Source organism: Oncorhynchus mykiss, chromosome 17 (assembly GCF_013265735.2).
Source record: "Oncorhynchus mykiss isolate Arlee chromosome 17, USDA_OmykA_1.1, whole genome shotgun sequence".
NCBI lineage: Eukaryota > Metazoa > Chordata > Actinopteri > Salmoniformes > Salmonidae > Oncorhynchus > Oncorhynchus mykiss.
This window is the reverse complement of record NC_048581.1, coordinates 2,190,852-2,203,555: the sequence shown is the minus strand read 5'-3', so window position 1 is coordinate 2,203,555 and position 12,704 is coordinate 2,190,852. Positions and strand designations below refer to the sequence as shown.

Here is a 12,704-nt window from a genome sequence, read left to right as displayed (position 1 = left end):
TCAATAGGGTTTAGGTCTGGAGACATGCTTGGCCAGTCCATCACCTTTACCCTCAGCTTCTTTAGCAAGGCAGTGGTCATCTTGAAGGTGTGTTTGGGGTCGTTATCATGTTGGAATACTGCCCTGCGGCCCAGTCTCCGAAGGGAGGGGATCCTGCTCTGGTTCAGTATGTCACAGTACATGTTGGCATTCATGGTTCCCTCAATGAACTGTGGCTCCCCAGTGCCAGCAGCACTCATGCAGCCCCAGACCATGACACTTCCACCACTACGCTTGACTGTAGGCAACCTCACCCGGTTGCCGCCACACACGCTTGACACCATCTGAACCATATAAGTTTATCTTGGTCTCATCAGACCACAGGACATGGTTCCAGTAATCCATGTCCTTAGTCTGCTTGTCTTCAGCAAACTGTTTGCGGGCTTTCTTGTGCATCATCTTTAGAAGAGGCTTTCTTCTGGTACGACAGCCATGCAGACCAATTTGATGCAGTGTACGGCGTATGGTCTGAGCATGAACAGGCTGACCCCCCACCCCTTCAACCTCTGCAGCAATGCTGGCAGCACTCATACGTCTATTTCCCAAAGACAACCTCTGGATATGACGCTGAGCACGTGAACTCAACCTCTTTGGTCGACCATGGCGAGGCCTGTTCTGAGTGGAACCTGTCCAGTTAAACCACTGTATGGTCTTGGCCACCGTGCTGCAGCTCAGTTTCAGGGTCTTGGCAATCTTCTTATAGCCCAGGCCATCTTTATGTAGAGTAACAATTATTTTTTTCAGATCCTCAGAGAGACCTCTGCCATGAGGTGCCATGTTGAACTTCCAGTGACCAGTCAGTATGAGGGAGTGTGAGAGCGATGACACCAAATTTAACACACCTGCTCCCCATTCACACCTGAGACCTTGTAACACTAACGAGTCACATGACACCAGGGAGGGAAAATGGCTAATTGGGCCCAATTTGGAAATTTTCACTTAGGGGTGTACTCACCTTTGTTGCCAGTGGTTTATACATTAATGGCTGTGTGTTGAGTTATTTTGAGGGGACAGCAAATTTACACTGTTATACAAGCTGTACACTCACTACTTTACATTGTAGCAAAGTGTCATTTCTTCAGTGTTGTCACATGAAAAGATATACTCAAATATTTACAAAAATGTGAGGGGTGTACTCACTTTTGTGATATACTGTATATGCACACTGGTCGAGAGAAAAATGTCCATTCCGCCTTGCATCTAGCTGAAATATAGGGTGTAACCCTTAGTCAAACAGTTTCAAACAAGAGATTCTATTGGACAAATTCAGGTATGTTCGTTCCGGTTTTGTTTCGTTTAAGTAACGTTTGTCAATAGAATCGGCGGGAATGAATACACCCCTGATCACGTGTAAACACAGTTCACTTTCATTACAGCCACGTTGTATTCCTTCTCTCCTCCTCTCACCTTTTCCCTTCGCTTCTGGACTTCAATGCACAACACATCAGCTGTATGAGACCAGGCAAAAAAAACTTTCCAAGCCAAACCATATCATGACTGAAACACACAGCTTATTATTGTTGTCAACCATATTAGCTAAAATAACATCATAGTCAACAGAGCTAATAGAACTAACGCATTAGTAAACCTGCTACAATCATGCAGTAACGTTAGTGTACAGTCAGTAAGCAGTTTAGCATTTACATTGGTGGGTCCCGTGGCAATAAATTAGTAAAACCAAAAGCTTACCTTGACTTCTCTGATCCTTTCATTGGTTGGACAACATATCAGTTCATGCTGCAAGAGCTCTGATAGGTTGGAGGACATCCTCCGGAAGTTGTCATTATTACTGTGTAAGTCTATGGAAGCCTTGAGAACCATAAACCTCCTAGGTTTTGTATTGAAGTCAATGTACCCAGTAGAAGACGCAAAATAGTATGTTTTAATCAATTATTTTGTGACGTGATTATATTTAGTATAGTTTTATCTAAAAAGGACCACTTTTGAAATGTATTACAATTTTTATTTTTCTGAAAATCACTGAGGAGGTTGGTGCTCCCCTTCCTCCTCTGAGGAGCCTCCACTGCACCCAAAGGACACCCAAAATTGTGGGAAGCATTGGAGTCAACATGGGCAAGCATTACTGTGGAAAGCTATCGACACCTTGTAGAGTCCATGCCCCAACGAATTGAAGCTGTTCTGAGGGAGAAAGGGGAGGGTCCAACTCCATATTAGGAAGGTGTTCCAAATGTTTGGTATAATCAGTGTATATATCTGCCATTTAGCAGACACTTTTATCCAAAGTGATTTGCAGTCATGTGTGCAAACACTTTACATACGGGTAGTACCAGGAATCAAACCCACTACCCTGGTTTTACAAGAACCATACTCTACCAACTGAGCCACAGGACCACAAGGAAAGACCAAGGAATGACGGAGATAAACACACACAGCCTGAGTTTGAAAAATGTAATCAAAGACCGTAACATTGAAACTGACATACCCCATATTTAGTTCAAATCAAATGTTATTTGTCACATCAATACAACTAGTGTAGGTAGACTTTACTGTGAAATGCTGAATACAACAAGTGTAGACCTTACTGTGAAATGCTGAATACAACAAGTGTAGACCTTACTGTGAAATGCTGAATACAACAAGTGTAGACCTTACTGTGAAATGCTGAATACAACAAGTGTAGACCTTACTGTGAAATGCTGAATACAACAAGTGTAGGTAGACTTTACTGTGAAATGCTGAATACAACAAGTGTAGACCTTACTGTGAAATGCTGAATACAACAAGTGTAGACTTTACTGTGAAATGCTGAATACAACAAGTGTAGACCTTACTGTGAAATGCTCACTGACAAACCCTTAACCAAAATTGATACTATTCTAAACCCTCTGCCTGCAAGTTATCGTTATTTTCCTTCAAGTTTCTGAAGAGGAAACAGCCCAGAAATGCCCTTGTCTGAGTGCATTTGTCTACCACTATTTGTAGCTGTTAGCGATGATGCTAATGATCCACTATGTGTAGCTGTTAGCGATGATGCTAATGACAACCATCTTCTGGTTGATAGAAAAGCTTTCCCAAAAACCTTGTCAATTAAATGTTAACTACAAAGTAGTCTATGCCTCCATGGCAGAATGATATCATGTATGTATATATATATATATATATAGAGAGAGAGAGAGAGAGAGAAAGAGAGAGAGAGAAGGTAATCAGGGAGGTAATGGAGTCCAGGTGAGTCTGATGACGAGCAGGTGTGCGTAACGATGATGACAGGTGTGCACCATAATGAGCAGCCAGACGACCAAGAGGCCGGAGAGAGAGCACACATGACAACACATGTTTTCTGTTTATGAAGGAATAAATGATTGGCAGGATATAGAACACAAAACAAAAAAAAAGGTAATTTTACCCCATTAATAACCTTTTACTGCAGGGGGGCTAAATCAGGGGCACGCCGAGAGTTTTCTTGGTAGTCTTAAACAAATCTACTGTGAAAAAAAAGGTAATTTTACCCCATTAATAACCTTTTATTGCACGGGGTTAAATCAGGGGCACGCCGAGAGTTTTCTCAAATCTACTGTAAAAACAAAAGTATCCACATCACACACATGGCTATGGGATGTAGAGAAGAAGACAGCAGTACTGGGTCAGATATAGTTTCCATCTATTTATATTTGAGTTTGCATCTCAATATGACACTCAGCAAAATAAAGAAACTTCCCCTTTTTCAGGACCCTTTATCTCTTTCAAAGATCATTCGTAAAAATCTTAGACAAAACAATATTGTTAATGTATATAATAGTTATTTAATATACATTTGTTATGTGATGTATATGACATTCTAACAACAATTTGACCACCCCTGGGTTATGATGTATATGACATTCTAACAACAATTTGACCACCCCTGGGTTATGATGTATATGACATTCTAACAACAATTTGACCACCCCTGGGTTATGATGTATATGACATTCTAACAACAATTTTAACCACCCCTGGGTTATGATGTATATGACATTCTAACAACAATTTGACCACCCCTGGGTTATGATGTATATGACATTCTAACAACAATTTTAACCACCCCTGGGTTATGATGTATATGACATTCTAACAACAATTTGACCACCCTTGGGTTATGATGTGTATGACATTCTAACAACAATTTGACCACCCCTGGGTTATGATGTGTATGACATTCTAACAACAATTTGACCACCCCTGGGTTATGATGTATATGACATTCTAACAACAATTTGACCACCCCTGGGTTATGATGTATATGACAAGGTACATTGGCTACTTTAGTAATCTTTTTTTATTGACATGTTTATAATCCAAAAGTATGTTTTTAGACAGGAGGGAAATACTGTTTATGTTAAACTGTAGAGAACAAAAACCTTTGGTGAATCAGGGAGAGAGAGAGAGAGAGAGAGATGGGGACAGAGAGAGAGAGAGGCAGAGAGAGATCAGCGAGTCCCCGATTTCTTAAATACTACACATGTCCAGAAGGTTGGTTCTGACAAACGCATTTCAAAGTTTAAATCACATAAATCAAACACTATCACGTGGATTTGTTTTGTTGAAATGACGTGGAAACAAAGTTAATTCAACCAGTGGGAGGCTTGTAAATGACCCCAGGAAAGTAAAACAAACAAGTCTTCATTGAGACAAGGATGCAGGTGCAGCTGGTTTGCAACGCAGGATGATACTCCCAGGAACAGGAGATTATAATTGGACAGTTTAACAAGGTTAGTCACATACTCAGATATGTGGACACATACAATTAACATTTTACATTAGAGTCAGTGATACATTTCATTTCATTAAATCATCAGTGGGACAATGCAAATGTCAACAATGGAGCAAATGCATCACATCCAAATATCACTTGATTATCTGACCATTTAAGCACAAGGAATCTGATCTACTCTTTTTTCAAACTGACATACTCCATATTCAATTCATGTTTTCTCCCCTGTGTGGACTCTCACATGTCTTTTAAGTGACTGTGATGAGTAATATGTCTTCCCACAGTCTGAGCATTTGTAAGGCTTCTCCCCTGTGTGTATTCGCTCATGAGCCATCAGGCTTCCTAACTCGCTAAATCTCTTTCCACACTGGGAGCAGCGGTAAGGCTTCTCCCCTGTGTGTATTCTCTCATGTTTTTTCTGATTACTTAAGTGGGTAAAACGCTTTCCACACTTGGAGCAGTGGTACGGCTTTTCTCCTGTATGCATTCTCTCGTGTATTTTCAGGCTCCATAATGTTGTAAAACTCTTTCCACACTGGGAGCAATGGTACGGCTTTTCTCCTGTATGTATTCTCTCGTGAATTTTCAGTGTCCCTATTGTTGTAAAACTCTTTCCACACCGGGAGCAATGGTAAGGCTTCTCACCTTTGTGTAATCTCTCAGGTCGTTTCAGGTCCCTTAACTGGTTACAACCTGTTCCAAACTGGGAACAGTGGTAAGGCTTCTCCCATGTGTGTATTCTCCCATGTTGCTTCAGGTGTCCTTTCTGGTTAAAACTCTTTCCACACTGAGAGCAGTGGTAAGGCTTCTCCCCTGTGTGTATTCTCTCGTGTGTTTTCAGGTTACATAACAGGGTAAAACTCTTTCCACACTGGGAGCAGAGGTAAGGCTTCTCCCCTGTGTGTATTCTCTCATGTTGTTTCAGGTCCCTTAACCCGTTACAACCCGTTCCACACTGAGAGCAGTGGTAAGGCTTCTCCCCCGTGTGTATTTTCTCATGTTGGTTCAGGTGTCCTTTCTGGTTAAAACCCTTTCCACACTGGGAGCACTGGTGTCGTCTTGCTGGTTTGGACATATCTGGCTCTGGTTCCTCCGAGTCTGGTCTCTCTCCTGCCAAAAACAGATTGTTTATTTAAATAGACCTGAATGAAACCTCCACATGATAAAACAGCCTTGCAACGAGGGAAAATCCTAATCAGATCCCTCAATAACCTATAGCCAGTATTAACAATCTTGTTGTGATTTTAAAACAAATTATGTTGTAGAGCTTCCTGGTAATTACTGATAATATGTTTACATTACTTATTTTATTAATTCTGTTTTTACAAGTCAGAACACAAAAAAAAAAAACAGTTCTAGGACACTGAAGACACAGACGTCGCTGGATTCCTATCGAGCAGGTGGTTCTGAATAAAAAACCTTCAGAGTTGTATGAATAGTTGTATGTACAGAATGCGACCTACACACTTCCTTGAACCTAAATAAGTAAATTAGTAATTTTATGTGAAAATCAAAAACATGTATTTACGTCGAAGGGATTCGACACGCTATTTAAATGGCCCAATTCATTTAGACGTCAACACATTTTCAACACTTTGACTGTCACTGAAGTCATGACATTTTGGGTAAAGTAAAAAAATTAGGTGAAATATTTTGGGGAAATGTCCTAAAACTGTTAGTAACTATATACAGTACATCTATATATATAGCCATATTATAAAGTCTGAAAGGGCTTGGTCAGTCACATGTCATGAATTCACTATGACATATATATATATATATATATATATAGCACATCTGATAGTAACTATATATAGCACATCTGATAGTAACTATATATAGCACATCTGATAGTAACTCTATATAGCACATCTGATAGTAACTCTATATAGCACATCTGATAGTAACTATATATAGCACATCTGATAGTAACTCTATATAGCACATCTGATAGTAACTATATATAGCACATCTGATAGTAACTATATATATATATATATATATATATATATATATATATATATATAGCACATCTGATAGTAACTCTATATAGCACATCTGATAGTAACTCTATATAGCACATCTAATAGTAACTCTATATAGCACATCTGGTAGTAACTCTATATAGCACATCTGATAGTAACTCTATATAGCACATCTAATAGTAACTATATATAGCACATCTGATAGTAACTATATATAGCACATCTGATAGTAACTATATATAGCACATCTGATAGTAACTATATATAGCACATCTGATAGTAACTCTACTGAACAAAATATTCTGGATGTAAAGTAGAGGTCGAACGATTATGATTTTTTAACGCAGGTACCGATTATTGGAGGACCAAAAAAAAGTCAATACCGATTAATTGGCCAATTTATATATATATATATATATATATATATATATTTGTAACAATTACAACAATACTGAATGAACACTTTTATTTTAACTTAATATTTAGTCTCAAATAAATAATGAAACGTGTTCAATTTGGTTTAAATAATGCAAAAATAAAGTGTTGGAGAAGAAAGTAAAAGTGCAATATGTGCCATGTAAGAAAGCTAACGTTTAAGTTCCTTGCTCAGAACATGAGAACATATGAAAGCTGGTGGTTCCTTTTAACATGAGTCTTCAATATTCCCAGGTAAGAAGTTTTAGGTTGTAGTTATTATAGGAATTATGAGACTATTTCTCTCTATACCGTTTGTATTTCATATACCTTTGACTATTGGATGTTCTAATAGGCACTTTAGTATTGCCAGCCTAATCTCAGGAGTTGATAGGCTTGAAATCATAAACAGCGCTGTGCTTCAAGCATTGCGAAGAGCTGCTGGCAAACGCAGAAAAGTGCTGTTTGAATGAATGCTTACGAGCCTGCTGCTGCCTACCACCACTCAGTCAGACAAAGAAATGGTCTTTACACAGTTCGCAATGAGCCAGGCGGCCCAAAAGCGAATGCGCTTTTGTTAAATCACCACCCGTTTGGCGAAGTAGGCTGTGATTCGATGATAAAATACCAGGCACCACATTGATTATATGCAACGCAGTACAACTATGTGTAGTTAACTAGTGATTATGTTAATATTGATATTCTAGATTCTGGAAACTTCTCCTTTAAAGCATAATTGAGAAATAATGAATTGAAGTTGGAACATATGTAACATTTGTAGACTAGCGGTTAATAAGAATGTTGGGCCAGTAACCGAAAGGTCTCCGGTTCGAATCCCCACGACGGCAAGTAGTAAAATTCCTCCTATAAGATCATTAGGTGCTACAGTCCTCCTTTCAGACTCCATAATGTTCATCATTAGATGCTACAGTCCTCCTTTAAGACTCCATAATGTTTCATCATTAGGTGCTACAGTCCTCCTTTAAGACTCCATAATGTTTCATCATTAGATGCTACAGTCCTCCTCTAAGACTCCATAATGTTTCATCATTAGGTGCTACAGTCCTCCTTTAAGACTCCATAATGTTTCATCATTAGATGCTACAGTCCTCCTTTAAGACTCCATAATGTTTCATCATTAGATGCTACAGTCCTCCTGTAAGACTCCATAATGTTTCATCATTAGATGCTACATTCCTCCTTTAAGACTCCATAATGTTTCATCATTAGATGCTACAGTCCTCCTTTAAGACTCCATAATGTTTCATCACTAGATGCTACAGTCCTCCTTTAAGACTCCATAATGTTTCATCATTAGATGCTACAGTCCTCCTTTAAGACTCCATGTTTCATTAGATGCTACAGTCCTCCTTTAAGACTCCATAATGTTTCATCATCAGATGGTACAGTCCTCCTTTAAGACTCCATAATGTTTCATCATTAGATGCTACAGTCCTCCTTTAAGACTCCATAATGTTTCATCATTAGATGCTACAGTCCTCCTTTAAGACTCCATAATGTTTCATCACTAGATGCTACAGTCCTCCTTTAAGACTCCATAATGTTTCATCATTAGATGCTACAGTCCTCCTTTAAGACTCCATAATGTTTCATCATTAGATGCTACAGTCCTCCTTTAAGACTCCATAATGTTTCATCATTAGATGCTACAGTCCTCCTTTAAGACTCCATTATGTTTCATCATTAGATGCTACAGTCCTCCTTTAAGACTCCATAATGTTTCATCATTAGATGCTACAGTCCTCCTTTAAGACTCCATAATGTTTCATCATTAGATGCTACAGTCCTCCTTTAAGACTCCATAATGTTTCATCATTAGATGCTACTGTCCTCCTTTAAGACTCCATAATGTTTCATCATTAGATGCTACAGTCCTCCTTTAAGACTCCATAATGTTTCATCATTAGATGCTACAGTCCTCCTTTAAGACTCCATAATGTTTCATAATTAGATGGTACAGTCCTCCTTTAAGACTCCATCATGTTTCATCATTAGATGCTACAGTCCTCCTTTAAGACTCCATAATGTTTCATAATTAGATGGTACAGTCCTCCTTTAAGACTCCATAATGTTTCATCATTAGATGGTACAGTCCTCCTTTAAGACTCCATGTTTCATTAGATGCTACAGTCCTCCTTTAAGACTCCATAATGTTTCATCATCAGATGGTACAGTCCTCCTTTAAGACTCCATAATGTTTCATCATCAGATGGTACAGTCCTCCTTTAAGACTCCATAATGTTTCATAATTAGATGGTACAGTCCTCCTTTAAGACTCCATAATGTTTCATCATTAGATGGTACAGTCCTCCTTTAAGACTCCATGTTTCATTAGATGCTACAGTCCTCCTTTAAGACTCCATAATGTTTCATCATCAGATGCTACAGTCCTCCTTTAATACTCCATAATGTTTCATCATTAGATGCTACAGTCCTCCTTTAAGACTCCATAATGTTTCATCATCAGATGGTACAGTCCTCCTTTAAGACTCCATAATGTTTCATCATCAGATGGTACAGTCCTCCTTTAAGACTCCATAATGTTTCATCATCAGATGGTACAGTCCTCCTTTAAGACTCCATAATGTTTCATCATCAGATGGTACAGTCCTCCTTTAAGACTCCATAATGTTTCATCATTAGATGGTACAGTCCTCCTTTAAGACTCCATAATGTTTCATCATCAGATGGTACAGTCCTCCTTTAAGACTCCATAATGTTTCATCATCAGATGGTACAGTCCTCCTTTAATACTCCATAATGTTTCATCATTAGATGCTACAGTCCTCCTTTAAGACTCCATAATGTTTCATCTGTAGATGCTACAGTCCTCCTTTAAGACTCCATAATGTTTCATCTGTAGATGCTACAGTCCTCCTTTAAGACTCCATAATGTTTCATCATTAGATGCTACAGTCCTCCTTTAAGACCTCATAATGTTTAATCATTAGATGCTACAGTCCTCCTTTAAGACTCCATAATGTTTCATCATTAGATGCTACAGTCCTCCTTTAAGACTCCATAATGTTTCATCATTAGATGCTACAGTCCTCCTTTAAGACTCCATAATGTTTCATCAGTAGATGCTACAGTCCTCCTTTAAGACTCCATAATATTTGAAGAATCTAGGTATAGTGTACTGTAGCTATTATATATAGATAGAAACGCTTTTCATTTAATCATATTTCATGGCTTTTAGAAAAATCTTACGGAGCTTGTTTTAAATATATATATTTGCAATTTTTAACAAGTTCTGTAGATCAGATGTTAATTTTAATTTTTTTAAATTTTATTTTACCAGGTACGCAAGTTGAGAACAAGTTCTCATTTACAACTGCGACCTGGCCAAGATAAAGCAAAGCAGTTCGACACATACAACAACACAGAGTTACACATGGAGTAAACAAACATACAGTCAATAATACAGTAGAAAAACAAGTCTATATAAAATGTGTGCAAATGAGGTGAGATAAGGGAGGTAAAGGCAATAAATAGGCCATGCTGGCGAAGGACATACAGTCTAGCAATTAAACACTGGAATGGTAGATGTGCTGCAGATGAATGTGCAAAGTAGAAATACTGGGGTGCAAAGGAGCAAGATAAATAAATAAATACAGTAGGGGATGAGGTAGTTGTTTGGGCTATTTACAGATGGGCTATGTACAGGTGATCTGTGAGCTGCTCTGACAGCTGGCGCTTAAAGCTAGTGAGGGAGATAAGTGTCTCCAGTTTCAGTGATTTTTGTAGTTCGTTCCAGTCATTGGCAGCAGAGAACTGGAAGGAGAGGCGGCCAATGGAAGAATTGGCTTTGGGGGACACTAGTGAGAAATACCTGCTGGAGCGCCTGCTATGGGTGGGTGCTGCTATGGTGACCAGCGAGCTGAGATAAGGTGGGCTTTACCTAGCAGAGACTTGTAGATGACCTGGAGCCAGTGGGTTTGGCGACGAGTATGAAGCGAGGTCCAACCAACGAGAGCGTACAGGTCGCAGTGGTGGGTAGTATATGGGTCTTTGGTGACAAAACGGCTGGCACTGTGATAGACATCATGAAATTTGTTGAGTGGAGTGTTGGAGGCTCTTTTGTAAATGACATCGCCGAAGTCGAGGATCGGTAGGATGGTCAGTTTTATGAGGAGGGTATGTTTGGCAGCGTGAGTGTAGGAGGCTTTGTTTGCGAAATAGGAAGCAAATTCTAGATTACATTTTGGATTGGAGATGTTTGATGTGAGTTTGGAAGGAGAGTTTACAGTCTAACCAGACACCTAGGTATTTATAGTTGTCCACGTATTCTAAGTCAGAGCCGTCCAGAGTAGTGATGCTGGACGGGCGGGCAGGTGCTGGCAGCGATTGGTTGAAGAGCACGCATTTACTTGTATTTAAGAGCAGTCGGAGGCCACGGAAGGATAGTTGAATGGCATTGAAGCTCATCTGGAGGGTAGTTAACACAGCGTCCAAAGAAGGGCCAGAAGTATACAGAATGGTGTCGTCTGCGTAGAGGTGGATCAGAGAATCACCAGCAGCAAGAATGAAGCAATGCAGACCACATTGAAGTGTCTGGAGTTTAATTTGCCTGTTCTAGAGTCTTGTAAAGATAGGGGGGTTGACTGGGACAGGCAATGTAACATCCATCATATTTTGCGAAAATGTTTTTGTAAAACAAGCACCTTACATCAGATCATCTTGAAACTTTCTCTCTAAAGCGAACTTTCATCAAGGTTTTATATGGTCTATTGGTTTCTCTCTAAAGCTAACTTTCATCAAGGTTTTATATGGTCTATTGGTTTCTCTCTAAAGCTAACTTTCATCAAGGTTTTATATGGTCTATTGGTTTCTCTCTAAAGCTAACTTTCATCAAGGTTTTATATAGTCTATTGGTTTCTCTCTAAATCTAACTTTCATCAAGGTTTTATATGGTCTATTGGTTTCTCTCTGAAGCTAACTTTCATCAAGGTTTTATATGGTCTATTGGTTTCTCTCTAAAGCTAACTTTCATCAAGGTTTTATATGGTCTATTGGTTTCTCTCTAAAGCTAACTTTCATCAAGGTTTTATATGGTCTATTGGTTTCTCTCTAAAGCGAACTTTCATCAAGGTTTTATATGGTCTATTGGTTCCTCTCTAAAGCTAACTTTCATCAAGGTTTTATATGGTCTATTGGTTTCTCTCTTTTCATTGGCAGAATCCTTTTTCAGTGTTATGATATTCATAACATCCATATCCACCAGTCTATCTTCCTGTCAACTAACAGAACTCTGCTGGTTGTCCTGGTAACAGATACCAGTGGGCAGATCTGTTGTATTTGTTCAAACTAAACTAAAGCACTTACTTTGATGAGTCAAATCTGATCCTTTCTTCTCTTCTCCTCCTCTCACAGTTCCACTCAGCCCTGTTGTTTTCCTGCAGTCCACCAGCAGCACAGACAACCTCTTCATACCCAGCAGTAAGGTGCTACCGGGAGAGGCATGACATAGGGACTCCGGGAGGGAGGAAGGGCTAGAGTTGTCCTGGTAATCATAAAGAGGGGACACAGACACA

At 39.1% G+C, this 12,704-nt stretch overlaps 1 protein-coding gene across 1 annotated transcript; it reads right to left on the bottom strand.

Annotated features, from left to right (window-relative positions):
* Positions 1–3,807: 3,807 nt before the first annotated feature.
* LOC110493359 (zinc finger protein 135-like) lies at positions 3,808–12,537 on the bottom strand. The gene is made up of 2 exons (XM_021567625.2): positions 12,496–12,537; positions 3,808–5,860 (listed from the first exon to the last, which is right to left on the bottom strand). Exon 2 carries the CDS (start codon positions 5,823–5,825, stop codon positions 4,962–4,964), a length of 864 nt encoding a protein of 287 aa, XP_021423300.2. The 5' UTR covers positions 5,826–5,860; positions 12,496–12,537; the 3' UTR covers positions 3,808–4,961.
* Positions 12,538–12,704: the final 167 nt, after the last annotated feature.